Here is a 24088-nt window from a genome sequence, read left to right as displayed (position 1 = left end):
ATAATATGCAACTGTTTCAGAGCACTTTCGTCGCACCTCTGGAACAGCTCCACCGAACCCCAGGGGTTCGATCGAACCCAGTTTAAGAACCACTGGCCTAGGACCTTATTCAGAGTAAAAGAGTACAGATACTCTAAGATGGAAAAAGTGGCTTTTCTGTTTAACATAGATTACTTTATATTAGGTTTTATATTTATTTATTTAAATGTAATTTGCAATAGTTTACAACAAGTCTAAAAAGCAGACTCTTTGCAGATATGCTTATAAATATATTCACAGTGCTGTATAAATATGGTAGGTTGCACACATTAACAAATCAAAGATGCAAGTCATTATGCAGGATAGAGTGAAAAATTAATTTGCCTCAAAGACATTGGAACGATGACAAGAGGTTAAAGCAGGGCTGTGCAACCTTCAATACAGGAGGGCCAAATACAAATAACTTGGTGAAACCGCGAGCCACACCATTATTTAACATAGGCTTTCTAATATATGCAGGCACAATACTCTGGGTGCATGCATTGTTCCTTTCGCACAGGCTAGCTGTTGGGGCAATGCAACGACATAGGCATAGATAATAAATAGGCTTTGCAAGTCAAAAGGATTGGAATTACTCGAACATACATACATTAAAAACTCTTCGCGGGACGTACTGTACACATCAATCAAAATTGGCACTTCTCCGCGGGCCGCAGAATGACATCGCAGACATCACATCCCAGGTTTAAATCTCATGCCCAGACCTCACCCAGAGTGTAAACAAATTGGTTCAGCAATTCCAAATTGTAAAGTGGGCGACACAAAAGTAGTAGTTCTTACATATCGGCAAATATCTGCTTGCACAGCGCCGTCGTTGCAGTGAAGTGAGTGTGTAAACATTGTAAAAAATATTTAATTTCACAGTCATGAATTTCATATTAATTGCAAACGTCGGAGCAACACTGATTTATTTAATAGGGTTAGATCAGTGCCCTTTTTCTGGATTAATAGATTGGAACAGACCATGAACTCAAAGATTGATTCAACGGTGCAGTCGATGGGTTTTTCACAAAATGTTCATTCCATTTCAAAACTTGATTCTTCAGATGACACTCTCCTTTTCTTCCCAGTATTAGAAGTATTTTCCATCCATTGACTACTCATATTCCGAGCTTTATATATTGGTTCGTATTCCTAAATTAAAATGACTGAATTATTTCAGGGATGTGACCTATTCACTCAATATACTGATAAATGCAAACACCAGTATTTTTGTAGTGTTGGGTGGAATATGTACTGTAAGTCACTGAGCTCATAGGTCAAGTTAAGTTACAGATCACAAAAGTTGAGTCAATCATTGACCAAAGTCTCACGGGCAGTTAGATAAAAGTCTTTGATAAATTGGAGGCTCTAGTCGAGTAACCTACTCAAGCCACCCCAACACTGCTTCTGCATAGGGATGACAGTTGATTTGGTCAGAATCGAATTGGGCTTGCAAAAGATATGGACAGATTCTACTTTCCAATTAACAGTTTGAGTTTTATTCTTTTCCAATGTCCCATTTTCATTGTTTGGATTATACATTAGAATTTATCAACATGAATCACATGACAGATAGATGCATATATATGTGTTTATTTGCTTTAAAAATGTAACAGTATCTGCATGATAATTAAACGGTATAACAGAGGCGGGATACATGTTCAAGACCATACTGACCTAAAACTGTTACCTAAAAAAGATACTATTGAGAAACTCACCTGAAGCTGAGATCTGAATCCATAATTAGGAGCAATACAAAACCTTCTTCTTTTAACAATTTCAAATGCTTCTCTATGATTGAAATAAACATGAGTCAGCATAAAATAGGTTAAAAAAATAAGAATGCCGAGTCAGAATTACGGTAGTAATTTAAAATTAGATGAATTTATATAAACAGTGTAGAAGGATAGGTACTGATGGAATATTGTAAGTGTCACGGGCATGTGGCTGAACGCCCAAATTGCATAATAGTGTTTGATGATTGTGTGGTTGAAGCACGGGTGTAGCCAGGAGGCCTAAAGGGCCATGTTCTCCCCCCAAAAAAAAAAATTTTTTTTCGTTCAACATTTTTTGTTTTAAATGTAATTTTGCGTCATTTGCAGTAAGATATAAACTCATATGCCTTTTCCAAGACCATTTTGATTTATTTTTAAACGATTTACTGAAAACCGTATTGCTACGCTCTTGCTGGACTTTACTATGTTGGCATTACAAGATAAAAATTTCTCGTTCAAATCAGGAAAAATTTCATATCTTTCAACCATAGTAGATCCCTATCTGGCAATGCCTGTTTGTACAGAGCCTTGTCTAAAGCAGAATGCGTTCAAAACATTACATGAAAAAGGTTTTAAAACTGTTAGGAGTTTGAATAAGATATCCATCCGTATATTCACAATACCTTTTTTCATGCTAAGTAAATTTGGAACTGAATAAATTATAAATATCTTTTAACCCTTTTTGAAGACTTGAACAGGATTTCAAATTTCACCTTAATAAAGGAGTGTATGGCTCTCATCCGGCTACCAGTACAAATCCAACAATCTAATGTAAATCTACTAATTGAAAATGAGGCAATTTGAATAACAAAGATAGTTCATAACCTGGTCATAGTCCTTTGATTCATGTGATAAAAAAACAAAAAAATACTTACTCATAGGAAATTGATCGTGTTTCCATTATGTAAGCGATGACTAGTGAGGCACTGAAAAAATAAATTCCCGAGATAAGACTGAATTGAAGGATGCACTGAAATTATTTATCCAAGTTGGTCAATATCATTTGTATATATCTCATATCTTTTTAACCATATTACGATTAGGTGTTCTGAATCAGAGTGAATTTAACTCTGGCCAAGTCATTAAGTGTTAGACATGGATCAGGATGAAAACTCTCTGAAATATGACGTCAATATTCCACAGTGCCACCACATTGTATATAAAACTATAATGTGTACCCAATTGATTACACCTTGCGTGAGGTGGTTAATACGATTGTTAAACTATTTCGATCCTCCATTGGGTACACAAATGTCGAAATGAAACAATCTTGATCCTCCCAAACCGTGTGAATCCTTACCTACCAATGGCTGCTTGTTCAGAGCTTTGTTCACAGCAAAAGTCATATGAATATACTATTTAATTCAAGAGCCCTGCTGCACACAAACACAGATGTATTTCTGTAACGTTTCGTCTGACCAGAGTCAGAATTCTTCAGACAAGCATTTTTCAACCATGATAAGAAACGCGAAAGCATGCACATAAATTATGGTTACAAATTGTTGATTTGTTTTCAACTAGTGAGAGATTCCAATATGTTATCTATGACATGACTTTTATATCTAAACTCTTAGTGTGCAGCAAAACTCTTGAATCAAATAGCATAAACACTCATACAGATCCACTTTGACAAAGGCATAGAGCAGGGGTGGGCACAGTTAGTCTTGCATAACACCAATTGATAGCCATATGAATATGTCATATAAAAAATGCAAATATCGGTTCAATACCTTCTTGACATTCCATTTACACCATGTATAAGAATCTTTCCTTTCGATTGCAAACATTCATTTATAAAATTTCTTGCTTCAGGTAATATAGATATGATACTTTCACACGGATGGTCCCTGAACTCTATCACTTTATATCTGAAAAATGTGTTGCATTGTATGATAAGAGTCTATAAGTAGGACTGGGCATTTTCGAATACCTTGTGATTTCAGAATCGAATCGAATAATTTTTTCGAATTGAATCTCGAATACTTGAAAATATATAATCGTAAGCGATTTTATTATAGAAATTGGTTCTCTCAACCTATGAATTACTGAAGACATAGAACAAATCACTCTGATAGATTACTGAGCGTTCACACAGAATAACAAACACGTTATATCAATAAGAAAATAGTCATATGTTAGAATTTCGTTAAAAAAATATGACTCCAATGAAAAAAAATGGGGAATTCACCTCGAAGATTAGTGGAAAGATCAAAAACAAGATGGTGGCGATTTGAAATTTAGCTCTGAACCGATTCGAATAATTTACTATTCGATTCGAAATGTCCAGCCCTATCTATGTGTCTATCTAGGAAAGACGCTGGAGAGATAAGTTAGCTCAATCAAATGGTTGCCTGTGACTCTCGTCTCATAATTTACTGGCATAAAAGGCACCATCATAATTTCATATAGTTTCAGTACCTATTGGCATTTTGAGGGGAGCTTCAGAAGTATGTGTACCAATATGAAGGTAACTAATTTTGTTCGTCTGCTTTATATCAAGTTGTGTAAAGGAACTGAAACCTATGGGCAGGGGGTATATTCACTTGGCTAACACAGACAGTCCCCGAACTTAGACCCTTTAGTGGCCCATATCTCTGCTCAGTGATTAGTCTTCTTTCTGTCTTTACTTCTGAGTGTGAGTGAGTAACCTTGCTTTGAGCAAATTCTCTTACTAAGAAGTGAATAGATAATACAACAGTTAATCTTTCCAGGTGTATGGACTTTAATACAGTTTTCCTTTGGAAATGAAACACTTATTTTTTGTCTTGTTACAAATTCAGCTCCAAATATTAAGTAAATATTTCAGCTGTCCATTCACACACTGCCATTTTGGGTTAGAAAATGAAAAAAATATTCAGAAGCAAAATAAAGCTGGCAATATTTTCACACAGTTTTTTTATTTAAAGGAATACAGTACATATAATCACTCAACAAATACAAGAATCCCGCTATTATTCTTAGACCAATCGTACCTACATGAATATATCTGGAAAGTTGACTTTTACGCATCTTGCTTCGACATCTTGCCGAACACATAAAATATGAGTGATGCCATCATTTCGAAGATTTTCAAGCTGAAAAAAAAAACAATTTCGTTTCAGTTCTGTCTGGCGCATTGTCTGATTGTATCAAGAGTTAACTTGAGAGCATAATAAAGAAGAAACCAATGGTTAGGTATAACTGTAAGTGGTAACTTTTTCTCATACCATGGTTCGTATTATGCCATCTTGTTGACTCTACTCATCCCAAAATAAATATGATCTATTTTACCTTCGCTAAACCACTACATTTATAATAAAAATTATGAAAAAGTCCTCATAAACAGTAGGTCTTCACATTTCATAAAACACAGACAACAAACTGACCCTCTTTACCTCAGATTTTGCAGCTGCCTGGTATGGTCCTAGATATACATTTGGAATGATTTCTTGTTTCTTTCTGCGCATGTCATATTGCCACGACTAAAAGAAAGACAAAATTTGTTTAGGCTTAATTGACTTAAATACTATAGGCCTAATGCACAGTTACCCTGTTACTTATAACATTCACTTATAACATTCCTATCCTATCCAGAACAATATGATAATTAGTCTAGATATTGAAATAAGTGTAAATTCTAAACTTACAATGCACGGCAACTCGGAGTCCATCATGCAACTATACACTGTTTATGACTAAATGCGCGCAGTAACATCACTGAATCGCAAACGCTGTTGAAGCGAATATAAACAATAGGCTTGGTTTGCTTGCATACTACTTTATTACAGAGTGCATCGTGCGGAAACACAGCAACTCAAATCATTTTATGAAAGTGTTCCCGTTTATCATTTTTGCCCGGAATAAGGGTGTAGAGTGGAAGTGGTGACTCCTCTTCGGCCCATGGGCCGGTGCCACGGCCCATCAAATTGGGCCTAGGCCCATCAGGCTATGGGCCGCGGCCCATCAAGTTGTGTAAAGGAACTATTCACTTGGCTAACACAGACAGTCCCCAAACTCATAATAGAACTATAATGTAAAAAAATCGGAACAAAATTTTGCCCTAACCCTAACCTGGTACACATACTACAGGAGTTTATTTTTTGGTTCGAATATTGACAATTTTGTAAAAATTGAAAAATTTTGGTAAGATAATTGAATTTTTCCTGACGGGGCCGCGGCCCATAGCTTGATGGGCCACGGCCCATGTGGCCCAATTAGATGGGCCGTGGCCCCGGCCCATGGGTCGTAGTGGAGTCACCACCCCTGTAGAGGGTGTAGACAAGAACCTCCCAAATGATTATACGGAAATTTGATGTATTTGGGGCAGTGGTTTGGAAAATTCAATATTATTATTGATGGAAAAAGTGTCTCGATTTTACTCTCATTGTGAGCACAGTAAAGAGACTTACAGAAACACACGACACTCGAGAAAATAATTTACATCCAAATGATTATATGCAAGGTTGAGATAGTTGAATTTCTGTTGCTGAATTTTCAAATTTAACCCCTATTGTATTGGTGCAGTTTGTTTCCGTTAAACCCTCGCGAATCTAAATATTTTGTTCGTTTGTTACTAATATGTAAATTCTATCCTAATTTGTGTAGACCGTAAAATGAGACCCGCAATATAAATATGCGATAAATGATGTTGTTGTGATCCATTGCAATACAGAAGATGCTCAGTTCAATTGTTTGTGTATTTCATTTTTCTATTTCTGATAGATTAATTGGCGAAGACGTGCTTAGTGATAACATTTTAAAGGTTTTTCTTAAAGTTTACTGTTTTTATGTGATGAATTTTGTCAGCAAGATCAAAGTTTGGCATACATATACTATATAAATCATGATAAATTTAGTTCAATGGTCTAAGTTCAACATTTTTGCGAGCACACTTGTAAATAATTTACTTCAAAGATTTGATCAAAACTGTATTCGTCGTTTATATTTCAAATACCGTTATATCCAATCAAGTAAGTTTTTTTTTTCGTTATTTCTCTATAAATAATTCAAAATCACTCGCTTCCGATCTTTGAAATGGTTATTATTGACTCCGCCACCACTCGTCAACGTGTTCCCAACTCGCGCCTGCCATCTGCCGTAGTAGTAATTGATCAGTCGCCAGCTGTTTTGAAAGACTTCGCGTTCCCGTACTTCTCGCCTGTGTTGCATTATCCAGTTATCATTCTCTGTGGTTGCATGATCTTGAATCCTTCTTGTTTCGAAGAACTTGTTTCTCCATTACTCAAGACAGATAACTTGACTACATATATTTTGTACTTCATGAAAACAGGTAATTATTTTGCTGTTTTCCTGATTTGATTCTGTAGGCCTAATCAGTTTTATTTTGTTTTCATCAATTTTTTTGTCGGAGTCATAATAAATAAGCTAGGTATATACCGGTATATAAATTATTGACATAGTCTGACAGTAGATGTGGAGTAAGCTGAAAGGGGCATTTATTTTGCAAGATCACACAGTTCTTCAGTTCTTTTTTAATTTGATGAGAGTAAGTGGCATATAATAATCATATGAGCTTAATTAATTTAGGCTAATTAGAATAATATAATTAATTTTGAACTTGCCATGGTGCAAAAAATATGCAACACACAGACACTGAGCAGCATAGAACAAAACTTAAAAAAATGGCCACTGAAAACTTTAAATGACTGAATGAGGTACAAATCCCCGAGACCTGAAGTACTGCATTGCAGAATTACGTTGTTACATATTTTCAATCTTATGAGCTTAGTTTACTTAAGTATAATCAACTGCTGAACTTTGTCACCTATCATAATCTTAGCGATATGGCTGGATCTTGTGAAATTTTGAATTTGGTATCTATAACTGTATAAGTTGACCACGACTCCATGATGAAAAGCTAACTACTATTTTGTTCAAAAATGTACAAATACTTGTCATATGCTCATCTTTCTATTTCTTTTATTTTAGATCCAAAACAGACAAGCTTGCAATATGTGGAAAGCAGTAATTCTGATTGGTGGGCCGGACAAAGGAACTCGTTTTCGACCTTTGTCTCTCAACCAACCAAAACCTTTGTTTCCAGTCGCTGGCGTTCCGATGATTCAACACCACATTGAGGCCTGTGTCGCAGTTCCAAATCTACAGGAAATTATTTTGATTGGATTTTTTCCAGAAGATGAAAATCTAAAGAACTTTATAAATCATTGTCGTAAAGAGTTCAATATCAGTATACGTTATTTGAGAGAATTTTCACAAATGGGAACTGGGGGTGGATTGTATCATTTTAGAGATCAAATTATGGCGGGAAATCCATCTGGCATTTTTGTCATGAATTCGGACGTTTGTTGTAATTTTCCGTTATCAGAAATGCTCAAATTTCATTTGAAATATGCGTCACCGTCGAACAGCTCGACGATTTTAGCAACTAACGTCCCTTCAAAGGAATCAATGTTTTATGGATGCTTGGTTGAAAATGAGGAAACGAAAGAAGTTACACATTATGTTGAAAAACCAGAATCATTTGTGAGTCCTTTAATAAACTGTGGAGTGTATCTCTTTTCAACAAAAATATTCGGGATGCTTGCTGAAGCCGTTTTACGAAATCAAGAAGAAATGTACGCTCAAGGAGTATTTTCAGATTCCCTCTCACTCAGCCTTGAACAAGACATCATCATGCCTTTGACCGACTTGGGGTCGCTTTATGCATACCAAACAACTTCAATGTGGAGCCAAATAAAGTCTGCTGCATCCGCAGTGTATGCCAACAAGCTGTATCTATCGTTATATCATAAAACCCATCCTCATCGGCTCGCAAAAAGTGAGGAAGGAGGCCCGATGATTATCGGGGATGTTTTCATTCACCCTTCGGCTAAGATTGACCCCACTGCACTTCTGGGCCCCAATGTCACAATCTGTGCTGATGTACGCATCAGTGCTGGGGTCAGAGTTCGAAATTCTATCATTCTTAATGAGGTGAATTTGTCAAATCATAGCTGTGTGCTAAACAGCATCATTGGTTGGAAATCTACAATAGGGGAATGGACCAGAGTTGAAGGCACAGCACAACAACCAGACCCAAATGCTCCTTTTGCAAAAATAGTCAGTGGTAGTCTCTTCGACCATGAAGGAAAACTAAGCCCTTCCATAACTGTCCTTGGTGGTAACGTGAATGTTGAATCGGAAATTGTAGTTTTAAATGCAATTGTACTTCCAGGAAAGGACTTGAAATCATGCACAAAGAATCAAATTATCTTATAAGACATTCATAGATTATCTATGAGAACTCGGAATGATTTATTGTTCTTGAAGCCAAGTTTATTTTTCTGTGCACATTTCACATAGTTTTATTATCTAACTGTACATGTAGTTATATATTCTCTAGCAATTGTAAAAAAAAATAATGAAATATTTTTGCTTAGAATTCACCCCAATCATACAGAACTATGTATTTATAGTAAAATTTAGAATTGTATTATTTTTTCCAGCCCCTATTTTGATACTGAAGAACTTATTATTTCGTATTTACAAACCCTTCATAAAATCTCCAACAGTCCCTTGGGCAAGGTTTTTGTACCAGGGGCCAAAGATTTTGCCCACTTAGACTGACGGGCCATGTAAGCGTGACATGAAAATTTACATTTTATAAACATTATTCGTAGTGTTACAAAAGCAAAAGTCTGAAACAATGAGCCTCGTGCCAAAACTAAATTATATTGCAATCTTATCAAATTCCTTGAGCTATCTTTTAGCTATAACATTAAAATTTGGTTTCAGTTATGGCAGCATCAGACGAGCAAGATTGAATTACGTAACGGGCCAGATTTGCCCTACAGGCCGTCGGTTGCTTTTGTCAGCTCCAGACTGATACTAAATATTATATATGCTCTCTCATTGCAATGTGTGTTCCTGAGTATTGTGGTCAAATATTATTGGTTCGGTTGGCATATCGTTTGTCGTCATATCATATGTTTTGTGTTCACCATATGACTTCAATTTCGTATTGCTTACGTCAAATTATTATTTTAGCCATATTTTATTTTTGTGACCTTGCTTGCTTTGCACCTTATGACTTCAGTTTTATAACATTTAGTTCACTGTTCCTCATTTCCAAATTATATCTTCAGAACTTTCGTGTAGCCCTTATTAGGCTGGTTGTAATTTTATTACATAGACACTTTCGTGTAAGTTAGTTGGCTTGGACCATATTTATATAAAAATGCTGCCAGAGGTTTGGCAAACTTTAATTGTATTGGTAAATTGAATCTTCAAAGTATATCAATTTAGTGATGGATCAGTAATCAAAAGCACAGGAAGTAGCTGGGGCTGTATTTGTAGTGGTTAAATTGAATATGCTGAATAGTAATCCAGAGCTGCTTGCTTCTCTATATTTATTCAAACTGCTTGCGTAATTCGTATGCAGCTCATTTGTTGCAACCTGAATAGGAAAATTGTGACTAAATTTTTACTTGCTAGTTGCGACTTGGTATAAACTTTTCCATTTAAACAATGATAAAGTCCATGTGATAAAAACACTGTAATAAGGTGATCTGAAACTTCAACACTTTTATAAACTGTACGTGAACTACCACACTATCTTTATTCTTCATTTCTTTTTATCCGTCATTTTTATTTTATATGTATTGTAGAAATAGTGCAGTTACTTTAGCTGGATATATAGGACCATAATAAATTTTTTCTTCAAAGAAGTGATAGTGTGAATCCATATGAAGGTAGGGCGCTTCAGAAGTGTGTTTACCAATGTGTAGGTAACTAATTTTGTTCGCCTAGTTTACATCAAGTTGTGTAAAGGGACTGAAACCTATGGGCAGGGGTATATTCACTTGGCTAACACAAACAGTCCCTGAACTCGTAATAGAACTAAAATAGGGAAAATTAGAATAACATTGTGGCCTAACCCTAACCTGGTACAAACACTTCGAGAGTACCAAAGGAAGAACAATATTAGACTGTATGCTCTTTTGATTTCTTAATTGCATAGAAGGCCTCGGCCAAACTATCCTTAATTGCATAGAAGGCCTCGGCCAAACTATCATGCATGATTAAAATCGATGAGTAATGAAAGTTCACTCACTCCATTCAGAAATGGCTTGAACTGTATTTTTCCCAGCTTGCCATTTTGACTAAGACAATAGTTTTCATGTGACATTCTGCATTACAAAATAATACACAGCACTTTTCAATAAACAGTATTTTAATAAAATTTAAACATAAGCAAGATGTGGATATTCAGCCAAACTAAGTTGATCTTTCTTTACTGTAAACATTTACAAATTGGTTACATTAGCCATAAATGATCTATTTCATTGATATCGATACCATCTTTACAATATTATGGAGTTCCGAACATAACGATACTGAACTTGGTGGAAATTTATGTCAACATAAAACATACCAGTCAAGTGGTAACACTTGCTTAGTTTGAATAGACTTGAAATTTGATTATTAATTAAACATCGTATTTGTATTTTTTTCCCTGGGTTTTTACCCCATATTCTGCCCCTCACAACTCAGTGGAGATACATAAAACATACCAGTCAGGTGGTAACACTATTACTTCGTTTGAATATCAACTATTTAATTATAATTATTAAACATCGTCTATTTTCTTCTGGGTTGTCTCATATTCTGCCCATCACATACACAGGATCAACAAGGCGCCTCCGAGAATGGTTTGGGTTTTCAACTGCACGAGAGGCGTCTTGGGCAGCTTGCCGTTTTAGTTTCTCAGCCTCTGGACTGCCATCGGGATAAACCATTTCTTTTGGCATAAACCTTGCAAGCCATTGCAGTGTTTTTCCATCGGGTCTATTTGTAAGAGCACTAAGTCTCTCCCTTTCGCTGAGTTTTTCGTATTCATATACTGGTTCTTCCATTTTTAACACATGATGAAAAGTGTTCTTTACAGTAAAATCCCATTTGCATTGAAAAAATCGTAAAGATACTGGAGTTATTTGAGCACTGTGTTTATTATAAAACTCAAAAGTTGAAAAATCACGTTCTCGTAGTAATGTACATGGCGCTTCTCTTTGTTCTGAAATAAAATCAATTTTGTCAGACTGTTCGAACAGTACGAAAATCATGCGTTGATAACCCGTGCCGCGAGCTGGAATGGGTTGTAAATAATCAACTATAGTATCTCCTTTCAACACATCACCTTCTGGAATATTCCCAACAAGCCAGTGGACATATTCTTTATCATTGTCCTCTAAATGCTCATCTGGGTTAGTCAGGAGCAATGTGTACAATTTATCAGCTTTTGGTTGAAATGTAATCGTAGGAGCAGACGCGACTTCACTTGGCAGCAACTCGTTACCGTAAAACACAGGATTTGAAAGTTCATTTTCACATTCGTAATCCACATCCATATGTAAAACAGGATGAAAATCACAATCCTTGAAAAGATCTTTATAAATATTATAGTAATGCGCAATTTCTTTAATATGACGAATCCCTATATTACTTTTCTCCCATTCACAAAGAATTTCATCACAATCTAGTATTAGAGTTCTTTCTCTCGCTGCCTTTTCCAACTCAGGGTCGATTTTATTTTTACTCCTGATTTTATAACCCCTTTTTTCTTTCAGCAGTTCATGTCCAATATCATTCAGTTTATCATTCATTCCTTCCCGTTCTTTTATCCAGTAATCCAGTGTTTTCCACCACACTCCCTCATCTCTTTGTTTTCTCCGTTCACGCTCCGCAGTTTCCAAATATCGTTTAATGCTTCTGTAAGTCGGAAGATCAGGCCTGTTCCTGTATTGTGCATTGGGGTCTAGTCCTTCAGCCTGTTTGAACAACCTCATATATGTAATCTTGTTAAATCCAGAGATCTTTGGTTTTGCTTTTCTAGCAATAGCAAGTTTGATTCGCTGACGTTCCAAGTCTTCTTCTGTAACATTGGATGGATGTTTATCAATTCGAATATTCTCTGGATTATTCTTGTATCCACTGATGAAGCGAAATGAATTTTGAAAATACACGTACGATTGAATGTGACGGCTATTTTGTAACAACATGTTGTTGTTTTATTTTTGTAAAATTCATAGAATCTAAATACAGAAATGAGGGTTGATACAGTAAATATATTTATATATGAATATAAAAGCTATGAAAAAAGAGAGAAATGAGGCATATCCAGTCTCAGAAGAGCAGAAATCGCATCAGAGTGTATTTTAGTCATAGTGGTAAAAATATTATGCAGTACTCTTACTCTTTTCAAATTTAATATGATTGATTGTTTTCTTAACTTGGGAAATCAAAGTAAATTAATGTCAGTTATATCTTCAATGTGTACCTTTGCCATGAAATGAAACATTTCTGCTAAGTAATCACATATATCAGTATAAATTATTTGAATTTGTTCAATGTAATTATCTGTGGAATCTCTTTAAATTTTGGGGTCTAGTATAGTTTAGTACCACAAGTACTTGTGGTAGGCGTAGCATAACAAATTTTGTATGTGTTATTCCTAGCCCTGCCTGACTATGTCATCCAAAATTACGTCACAATCACGTTACAGAGCTTGGCAAGTATAGCTATCATCGTCCGAGATGGCATCTGCGCCGACGATACCGTTCTCATTAACGCCAGCAGTCTCTCATACCATCGGTACACTTTGGAGGTATTCTTTACGCTATTGTGGCGTCGTAATGAAGTAATTTTTTGGTGACATAGTCATGTGGGGGTTAGGATTAACACATATGCAACACATATTAGGAATAACACATATGCGACACATATTAGGAATAACACATATGCGAACGAAAGACTAATACAGAGGTAATCGGTAGTTTATTTTATCACCATATTAGAAATACACACTGTGCATACAGAACGAGGTAAGAGGAGAAAAAATGCATTACTGGCAGCGGTGACACATATGAAAAGTCTAACATTGTGGTCATACAAGAGTAAAAAGACAAAGTGAAAAATCTAATTAAAGTGAAGAGCTTACGCTGAAATATTAACATTGTTTCTGGCATAAGTATGTTTAAGGGTAACAGTAATGTAACTGGGGCCGGATAGGGCAAGCTGGGTTGCAAAGTTTGAGGGATGCATGGTTCTGTGATTCCTGAAGGCTGGTGACGAATTGATACATGAAGAAAATATGAATAAAATGTATCTATATTAAAAGGTCACTAAACCAGGTAATTACAGTACGTTACAAATACTCAATTCTTGCAGAAGATACAGTAATAAAAATCACTAATTTACAGAAATTTGAGGCCACAACGGTTCTGTATTGCAATCAGGCAATTCATGCAGAATATAGAAGTCACAACTGTTCAATAAGGAAGTTCACACAGAATTTGAAAGTCACTAAATTATGTAGTCACACAATACTAAAATAAAGCAATTCGTGCAGAATATAGAAGTCACTCAATTATAGAAATTTAAGTCACCATGGTACAAAACTACAATGAGGCAATTTATGCAGAAAATAGAAAAGAAAGCATATTACAAATATTTAAATAAAATGAACTAATAATATGAAACGGGTCAGTATGACACAACACTGTTATGGTGAAATAACAAGAGTATAAAAACAACACAGTTGCAATAGCTGATTAACATAATCCCTTAATTACAACATAAGATTATGCTATTAAAACTACTGGAACTTGGATTTTGGCATATGCTGCTTCAGATTTTGTAACATTTGGTTTGTAGCATAACTGTACCTCCACAGTTATGTTATGATGGAGTTAGTCGGTATAGTAGCTATATACATCAATAAAAGTATTTCAAGACGTTGTTGAAAAAATCGCCAAATGAACATTGATAATTCCATTCACCGGTATTAAAAATTCATAAAATATTCATTCCACATGATTTGGACTCAAGGGCTGTGGATCAAGTTGAGTAAACTCATTGTATGAACAAGTAAATGCTAAAGTAGTCACTTTGCAAATTCAACTACACTGGTAGGCGGAAATCATGAGTTTTTATATATTTTACTTTGAATGTGGCATAAACGCACAAAACATACGGGCAGGCATACTGCGCGTTGCCACCATTAATATATTGAAGATGAGTAAAACGCTCTCAACCAGAAGCTTACGTTGCAACTTTAGCTTCAGGATCATACACTTCAAATATTACATGATTTTTTTAAATTCATATATAGAGTTCATCCCAATATATATTCGAATAGTCAAAATATAATGATATTTTAGCTACCGAGCACAAGTAAAATATATGGTGTGTTTTGGTTGCAAATTGATTTAATGGTGACTGAAATTGTTGGAGTTAAAATTGAAGATTGCGAAGATTAAAAAAATAATATCATTTTGATAATTCAATGTTTAGTTATTTTAGTAGTAATATAAATTTGTATGTAGGTCTAGTTGCAAGGGATTTTCTCCGAGAGCAGGAGGCGCACAAAATGCTTTGGTGCTTCGTGCCATAATTAGCCCATCCTTATTCTGGGTGATGATTTTATACAGATGACCCTCAAAATGTATCCAACTCTAAACTGGAAGTGAATGTACCGACAGAGGAAAAGTTGCAATTGACCAGATGAAGCAACCAAGACGGATATACATTCACTTCTTTGTAAGATAGTAATATAGTTCTTTCGCTATAGGTGTAGGTACGCCACGAAGGTATCTCTCTCTGTCTACGTCAAGTAGAGGTTTTATATTGAATATATCCCCAAACGCAACAGTGACCATTTCAGGTGAATTTGGATACGTTGGCGGTTTTGGATCCATATATCCATTGAAATCAAACGCGCATAACAGATAGCTGACGTCACGTCGTTTTGTTCATGACATCAGCATATTTTTTTCTCTCCTCTGGTTTTATTGCAATTACGCTCCCGTAGTCAAAAACTGCGTCGCATTTCTCGAATGCTGAATCTGGTAGATTGAAAATGTCCCCAGCGTACAATGTGATATTACAGCCCTCAGTTGTCGACTGCAGCACCTAAAATAGAGTCATAAAATGATTGTCAAGAAATGTAGCTATTTGACTCATTTCTTACGCATAACTTGTCAAATCTCGTTCCTACGTTGGTCATGAAACTCATTTCATTCCCAGCAATGAATTTTGAAATATAGGTGTGACAATATCGGATCGATACCGGTATATCTTAAAGCATGTTATCGCCATTCAAATTTTTAAATTTAGGAATATTTTATATAAATTGTAATTTGCAATACTTCATTTTAATCAGGTAGGCCTATAGTTCACTTATATGCCAATTTTCACGACCTTGGGACAAGTAGGACACTGTTAGCTCGATGACAACCGAAACTATAAAACAAATAAACGAAACACTTATTTAATTTTAAATAATGTCATCGTATAGTGACTAAACTTGTTATTTTTTTAAATTGTATTTTTATTCATCAGGTATGCTATACTTAAGCAAAGCTTACCTTGTGTAATAATACTCAAGGGGCAATGCTGAAATATAAGACAAAAATGAAAAAGCAAATTTATGGGGTCTTGATCGACTCAGAGTCAGTTTGAACAAAATAAAAGTAATATTCTCTAATGGCTTCATCGATCTTTGTATTTTTCACAACAACATTGTAGCGAAACAAGCCATACCGGAGGACACTTCGTGTACAGACTACACGACCCCAACAGCAACTTACCTGGCAACTACTTTCTTGCTTCTCGACATATGTTATGCCATGTTCATTGAAGAAATCTTCCAACGGTTTCGCGGAGCAATCCACGCCAATGACACCATGCCCTTTGTCCGCTACCCATTTCATATCATATGACTTCCCACATAGTGGAAAAAGCACCCGGTATTTCTTATTTGGTATGGGGAAAAGCATTTTTTCGAGCTTTAACAATTCTGGATTAAAATCATTGATCTGAAACGGAATATCCGCTGCAGAATTCCAAAATTTATCCCAGTCTTCCATAGTCCAAACTTGGTCTAACACAACGATGCCTTGCTTATCTAACGGTCCTGCCATGGTAACTAGGGTCAAGGCATTAAAAAATCTGTGAAGGTCAAAACAAATTTTTACCCGTAATCTTGGAAGCAAATAAAACAAGAGCCACGGTTGAACCCCAATGGATATTTCTACGAGTTTACACTACATTTTTATTTCTGTAATAATGACCACACAACCATAAGTTAACAATAGTGATTTCTAATTCAAATGTTGTGCAGCCGCTCGGACACTCTTTTATACAAATAGGGTTGAAAACAATAGCTCGTTTTCGTTTCGAAGGACCGCCCACTCCTCAACAGCCAAGCTTCGCAGACGAAAATAGGTGCAAGGAGTCGGAATCCGAGAATATCTGCTATATTGATAGTTGATTCAAAATCGTTTAGAGTGGAGCACGATAGTTTATTTATTGCCTTCAATCTACGTTTGCTATTTTTTTTTTAAATGATTTGATCGTTTTATCTCTTTATTGCCAAAATTATCTAGATATAATAGTTTGTTTGTAACTTTCATTAGACTCTATCAATTTTTGTATTGATTGTATGAGCCTCCAAATTGCATCTGCAGTAAACATTTTTGTGTTAGGGTTTGCCTTGCCTGGTTTTTAGTTGTATATTACGCCAAATTTGCCTTTTCTATGATTTTTATTCGCATGCTTATTAGTACTTATTCCAATATAATTTACATATTCCTAGTTTAACCATAAATATGTTTAACCATGTATCATAATTTCAAATATTTCTAATGTCGCAACTGTATTTGCATCATTCGTTGACTCATTCTTAGGATTTATATATTTTATCCCTCATTCATGTTACTTTTTATTCTAACCTGTAACATCGATGTAGGCGTCGCTGCTTGAAGATCTTCTTAGGTCGCGACTCCGGTCACACAAATAACATAATTAGTAGCCTACTGTATAGGAGGTATTCATTGCATCAGTTTTATTCTATTTATTTACGGTTTTATTTGAACTTGTTTTTGTGATGACAAATAAACGATTGATTGATTGTTATTTATCAGTTTCGTGTTTCCTATATTTGTGTATGAATGCGAAATAATACTCGATTATCAGCAGCACAAAATTTGTTCGTCTCTTTGCCTCACAAAACGTTTTGTGGTAACACCAGAGCCAATATAAAACGGCTTTGGTAACACTATGGAAGGAAAAGAATCACAGATAAAAAAAAATGTTGGGATTTTCCGAAGTTACAAAACGTTTAAAAAAAAAGATAATAAGTAAACACATAAATAATAGAACGACCAATGTGGCAGTCAGTCTATGCCAGTAGTTGCCAAACTTTTTTTTCGCGACCCCCATTTTCGTAAAATCAACATTTACAGATATTCGCGACCCCTCAACAAGAAAACTACGGCGCTCCCGAAGTATTTAAACCAAGATGGCGCACAACCTGAACCCTAACCTGGTACACATACCATGTTCAGGTTGTGCGCCATCTTGGTGCACATACTTCTGGAGCTTCAAAAGTACAGTAGAGACTCTACCCGCGAAAAGTAATTCCATTCTGAAGCCCCTTCGTAAAAAAATTTCGTAAGTAGAAACATTTTAACCGTAAATGCCCTCAATCCGTTCTAAGCCCACACAAAATTCGGAGTACTAATTATACCAGTCTCAAAATAAGTGTTAAGAATTTTGCAATGGTAAAGTATAGAGAACATTTTTCTTGTGTGAAGGGTAGGGGAAACATCCATTTTGTATCAAGTTATGTAAAATGTAACAAATTCAATAGCACATATTATTTGTGACAATTTACCTTTAGTCCTGGGTCGCGCTTCTGGCGCAAAAAAAATTGTCCGTTGTCATTTCAGTACCTAATCTGCAATTTTAAGGAAGTTGAAATCTTTGACTCGGTTGCCACTCATCTGTATTAAATGACTCGGACTCGCATACTCAACTATCCGCCAGAGATACTTGAATCGAGACTCACGGTTCACGGACTTTAACACAACACGGCTAATCGCATCCTTCAAATGGTATTTTTAATAGCCCAAAATCCAATGCGATTTAGCTGCTAACGCTTTTAAATGAAGACCGCATCTGTACCTTATGATATCATAAAACCATAGTCAGTCTTGTAACAAAATCATTTATGTTTCATAATTAACATCTTACCTATCCTTTATGAAATTGTCCGAAAGTCGATTTATTGGCAGAGTTCCCGAGAATTAAAAAAATGTATGTTGCGTGCAAAATTATCAGAAATGCTAAATATTACGCCGAAGTCATAGTGATTGATTTTTTTTAATTACCAAAAAACTAGAAACAAATGTTACATTAAATATGATACTGGCATGACTGATTCGCATACGACTGCTCAATTATCGTATATATATATAGGGTTAATCGTTAGAAAAACAAAAATATTTGTCATACAGCTATTTATTTTCACAACGAATAACTTTTTTAAAGGTATGTGTTATATTCGACAGAATAGCAAGCACGCATTTTATTCATGATTTCGTCTGACATTCAAATTTCCACCTTTAAGCGACCCTATTGACGTATATAATTACAAAACCAAATAAAATAAAAAAAGACTAGGTCTCATGTTCGACTTTTTACGTTTAGTCTAGTATTAATTGCATTGATTTGTTTTCTGGAAAATCAATCGCACAAAAAATAATTATGTTAATGATAGCGAAGAGTGAAGACTCTATTGTCAACAAATACGCAGAAAATTTAGTCCGACAGAATAATAAAAAATACATTTTTCGACAGCATGGTTGTAATGAGCCACTAAAATCCTTGGGCATTTTTGCCTGGTTTTAAATAATAATTTAAAATTTAAATAATCGTTGTGCGTTTATTGTGTTGCGGAAATTTGTTATTTATCAAACTCTATTTACATTATTTATTATCGGAAAAGGCACGCATCAACAATTCAGGACTAATTTAACTTCTTTGATATAAGGATTTACACAACAATTATTTAAATTTTAAATTATTATTTAAAACCAGGCAAAACGGATTTTAGTGACTCATTACAGACATGCTGTCGCATAATGATTTTTTCAATATTCTGTCTATCTAAATTTTCTTCGTATTTATTGACAAAAGAGTTTTCGCCAAGGTTCCATCTGAGGTGCGCATTGCAACCAGACCATTTACGCAATAGAATTTCATTTTCGCGCACTTGTGCCAGTACGATTTCAAAGCGTGACTCGTCATATTTTCTAACGCCTAGCTGGAATACTCATTCCATGTTTTCGAGTTAAATGTGTATCTCGTTCGCATTCTTATAAAATATTATACTGATGTAATATTTCACATAGTTTGTAAATCATTTAAGACTCTGCTCAGCCTTAAAATATTCATGCTCAGTAAAATAAACATTTGCTCAGTGTAACATTTTCTTAGAGGGAAACTGCATCTTCGTTATTATTAACATAATTGTTTTTGTGCGATTGATTTTCCAGACAACAAATTATTGTAATTAATACTAGACTAAACGTAAAGAGTAAAATATGAAACCAAAGGTCATTTGATTCATTGTATTTCTTGTTTTTATTTGGTTTTGTTATTATATACAATGATATACGTCAATATGGTCGTTGAAAAGCAGACAATTTGAAGGTCAGATTGGATCACGAATAAAATGAGAGCTTACTTTTCAATTTTTCGATACCTTTTTTATCTTTTAGGTTCTATTTGATTTAAGTAATATTCTGTGTAATACAACATATGCCTCTAAAAAAGTTCTTCATTGTAAAAATAAATAGCTGCTTAAACAATTTTTTTTGTTTTTCTATATACTATAATTGAGCTGTCCTATGCAAATTCGTCATGCCAATATCATACTTATCGTAAAAGTTATTTCTAGTTTTATTGTTAATTAACCAAATCAATCAGCCTGACTTCGGCGTAATAATAAGCATTTCGGTTAATTTTGCACGCAACATACATTTTTCAATTCTCGGGAACTTTGCCAATATACGACTTCCGGACAATTATAAATGACTGGTAAGAAGTTAATTATGAATTATAAATGATATCATTACAAAACTGAGGTTTTATGATACCATAGGGCACAGATACGGTCTTCATCGGCATTTAAAAACGTTAGCAGCTAAATCGCATTGGTTTTTGGGCTATTAAAGATAACATTTGATAGATTCGATTAGCTGTGTTAAAAACCTTAAACCTTGAGCAACTGGCGACTCGATTATTGAGTCCAGTTCCTCCGGCAGATAGTTGAGTACGCCAGTTCGAGTCATTTAATATAAATGAGTGAAAACTCAAGCACAGTCAAAGATTCCAACCTCCTTAAAATTGCAGATAGGGTACTGAAATGACGACGGAAAATTTTAAAACGCCAGCAGCGAAACCCATGAGTGAAGGTAAATTGTCCCAAATAAAATCTGCTATTCAGTTTGTGACATTTTACACAACCTGATACGGAATAAATAGGCTTTGGAAACGCAGACGAAAAACTGTAGAAACGATGCCATCATTTCAAAAGTGTGAAGGCCAATAGAGCTCTATCATTATTGTGAAGAACTATTATTTGTGACTAGGGCTGGGCGTTTCGGAACACAGATAGGTCGCAACGGCACTTTTTCGACCTACGAAACGGGCATTATAGCGTCATAGAAGATGCTAACTGAAATCGTCAATGTTCGAAGTTGCTCAGCACTAATTGAAACACAAACGCCGACGATGCAAATCCCTGTACACATCCTGTAAGTTTGGGGCAGCACGGCAAGTTTAGTGACCTTCTGAGAAACAGTTTGGGAAACAGATTTTTTGAGGTACATATATGTCGATTATGAAATATAAAATAAATTCGTCTTTACACTTACAATTTTTTTTTAAATGGTAAAAAGTGATGATTGGACACAGTAATGAGTAAAGACTTACAAGCCTCGCATTATCACGGATACGCATAGGTTGCAGTGACGTACTATGATTAACTTGATACGTAGGCTAAGTTTACCGGCATATGGGTTTGAAGATTTGCAAATCCCATTTGAAATGTTGGTGTTTATTTTTAGCCTTTATTGCAGTGTTTAAATAATCGTAAATTATTCACTTTAGTACCATGTCAGTATCCACAGATAAGCTTGACCTTCCAATGATCACGGACCACGATTGGACAACAGATCATTGGAAGAAATTTTGGAATTCTGCCCCGGTTATTCCGTTCCAGCTCAATGAATTCAACCCCGAATTATTGAAGCGTGAAAAAATGCTGTTTCCGATACCGGATAAAAAATACCGAGTGCTTTTTCCGTTATGTGGGAAATCATACGATATGAAATGGGTAGCTGATAAAGGCCATACCGTCATTGGCGTGGATTGCTCCGAGAAAGCATTGACTGATTTTTTTAATGAGCATGGCATGACTTTCGTCGTTAAAAACGACGGCAGTTTCAAGGTGAGTTTATGTCGGGGGCCCAGTGACTTCCCGTCTAAAATTTCAAACACCATCCCCCTCTTAATTTTCATGTGTGACACCTTGCTTCAATACTTAACGTAAGTAAAATGTATATTTTTAAACTGATTCATAGACTTGAACCCCCTCCCTCGTAAAATAGAAAGCTGGGGAATACTGGTCGGGGCTATGGAGTCCGAATTTTAGACGTCGGAGTCAACAAATTATTTTTAACCCGGATTTAGTTGCAAACTTTCTCCGACTTTATAGCCCTTATTTGTGGCGATTGTTTCAAGAACAAAGTTAGCGTTATTTGTGATGATTTCATGCAGACCTAAATGGACGATGTTTTAGTCACGATCCTGAGATAATTATTGCTAAGTAGCATAACTAGTCAGTGGTATAAAATGGCAGAAAATATTTACCAACATCCTCGTACTAGCGGTTCGAATTCCAGGCGGGGATAGTTATGGGTGAGAGGATTGATGGACCCCTCGCCGCCGTGGGGTGGTTAACGTAAACGCTGGTGGGTTACGGGTTTACGGCTTCCTCCGCCATCAAGTCCATGCTCCCAAAACAAATACCTGGCTACCTAATCCCATACCCAATATGGACTGGTAACCGAACGAGAGGCCGTCGTTCGCCATATGAATAAGCCGTCTTATCGACTTTCCTCTCCCAGGATAAATATGTAAAATTCTATCCTAACATTACTTACGTAACATTTTAGAACGACATTTTTCTCTTGAAATTGGTAGGGACATATCCAAAATCAGACATACGCAAAAATATTTAGCCTGTATTTCACGGCGATTCGTCATTATTTGCGCACACAAGAATTTTCATGGAGTGCATGTACGTTACAAAATTGAAATTATAGAATTTGACTAACAATATTTTCCGTTCTTTTAGATCCTGCAATCGACAACAGCGGGCTGTAATATCATGTTATACGTCGGCGACTTTTTCAATTTACCGAGTGCTTCATTCGAAAAATGCGACGCAGTTTTTGACTACGGGAGCGTTATCGCAATAAAACCCGAAGAGAGAAGAAAATATGCTGATGTCATCAATAAAAAGACGACAAGGGACGTCAACTATCTGTTATGTGCGTTTGACTTCAATGGATATATGGATCCAAAACCGCCAACGTATGCAAATTCACCTGTAATGGTTGTCGATGCGTTTGGGGATATATTCAATATAAAACCTATACTTGACGTTGACAGAGAGAGATACCTCCGTGGTGTACCGAAACCAGTAGCGAGAGAACATTATTACTATCTTACGAAGAAGTGATCATTTGTTTCATTACTCTTGCAACTTGCTTCTATCGGAAGATTATGTACTTTTAATTCTGATTTGGACTATTTTTTAAGCCAATTTGTATAAAATCATCGACTACTAGAACAAGGATGGACAAACTACGGCCCCCTGCATTTGGATAAAGTGAAATATCTAAATTATGAATTACTAAAATAGTATTAATATTTTTTATCTCCGGTTAATCAATGTCAGCCACCATCGAATCACAACTAAAATGTAACAAATAATGTGGCCTTTTGAAAAAATTAACTACTTTTTTCAAAAAAGATTTCCCGTACGTCGAAAAAAAACTTTATTCCTTTGTCCTTACGGATTAACAATCCGGTCTTCTGATCCAGTAAATTCTTCATCACTATACTTTGTGTTTTTAGATTTTGATGAGTCGGAGTTTTTGTTTTGTTTATTTAAACGTGCGAATTCTGGTTTTGCCAGATGGCTTCGTCGACGTATACTTGCCTTTTCGCATAAAGCAGAGTGACCGAAAAAACCTTTAATTACCTCTACGAAAATAAAGAAAATTTATTTAACACTTAAACTTATTATGTTCTGTGTATAATTGTACCCAAAAGTTTAATCAAGGACGCTTCTCACAATAGTTATGTTCTCTTTGGATTATGTTCTAAATTGCTGGGTTTCTGTTTTGGGGCTACTAATCGTTTGTTGTAATTGTTTTTTA

At 35.5% G+C, this 24088-nt stretch overlaps 5 protein-coding genes across 5 annotated transcripts; 2 read left to right on the top strand and 3 right to left on the bottom strand.

The window, feature by feature from the left end:
* Positions 1 to 927: 927 nt before the first annotated feature.
* Positions 928 to 5638, bottom strand: LOC120325472 (serine/threonine/tyrosine-interacting protein A-like). The gene is made up of 7 exons (XM_039391585.2): positions 5423 to 5638; positions 5171 to 5257; positions 4773 to 4870; positions 3527 to 3664; positions 2672 to 2722; positions 1740 to 1812; positions 928 to 1173 (listed from the first exon to the last, which is right to left on the bottom strand). Exons 1-7 carry the CDS (start codon positions 5447 to 5449, stop codon positions 1057 to 1059), a joined length of 591 nt encoding a protein of 196 aa, XP_039247519.2. The 5' UTR covers positions 5450 to 5638; the 3' UTR covers positions 928 to 1056.
* Positions 5639 to 6908: 1270 nt separating this feature from the next.
* LOC120325461 (mannose-1-phosphate guanylyltransferase regulatory subunit alpha-A-like) lies at positions 6909 to 10462 on the top strand. The gene is made up of 2 exons (XM_039391572.2): positions 6909 to 7065; positions 7725 to 10462. The coding sequence occupies exon 2, from the start codon at positions 7749 to 7751 to the stop codon at positions 9012 to 9014; it is 1266 nt and encodes a 421-aa protein (XP_039247506.2). The 5' UTR covers positions 6909 to 7065; positions 7725 to 7748; the 3' UTR covers positions 9015 to 10462.
* Positions 10463 to 11253: 791 nt separating this feature from the next.
* Positions 11254 to 12793, bottom strand: LOC120345896 (large ribosomal subunit protein mL38-like). Its single transcript, XM_078116632.1, has one exon. The coding sequence runs from the start codon at positions 12791 to 12793 to the stop codon at positions 11396 to 11398; it is 1398 nt and encodes a 465-aa protein (XP_077972758.1). The 3' UTR covers positions 11254 to 11395.
* Positions 12794 to 12825: 32 nt separating this feature from the next.
* Positions 12826 to 16942, bottom strand: LOC120345905 (thiopurine S-methyltransferase-like). The gene is made up of 2 exons (XM_039415494.2): positions 16382 to 16942; positions 12826 to 15704 (listed from the first exon to the last, which is right to left on the bottom strand). The coding sequence occupies exons 1-2, from the start codon at positions 16712 to 16714 to the stop codon at positions 15531 to 15533; spliced, it is 507 nt and encodes a 168-aa protein (XP_039271428.2). The 5' UTR covers positions 16715 to 16942; the 3' UTR covers positions 12826 to 15530.
* Positions 16943 to 21730: 4788 nt separating this feature from the next.
* LOC120341498 (thiopurine S-methyltransferase-like) lies at positions 21731 to 23694 on the top strand. The gene is made up of 2 exons (XM_039410025.2): positions 21731 to 22089; positions 22999 to 23694. The coding sequence occupies exons 1-2, from the start codon at positions 21754 to 21756 to the stop codon at positions 23383 to 23385; spliced, it is 723 nt and encodes a 240-aa protein (XP_039265959.2). The 5' UTR covers positions 21731 to 21753; the 3' UTR covers positions 23386 to 23694.
* The last annotated feature ends 394 nt before the right edge of the window (positions 23695 to 24088 follow it).

This window comes from Styela clava, chromosome 1 (genome assembly GCF_964204865.1).
Source record: "Styela clava chromosome 1, kaStyClav1.hap1.2, whole genome shotgun sequence".
In the NCBI taxonomy this organism is placed as follows: Eukaryota; Metazoa; Chordata; class Ascidiacea; order Stolidobranchia; family Styelidae; genus Styela; species Styela clava.
This window is presented reverse-complemented; position numbering and strand designations above follow the sequence as displayed.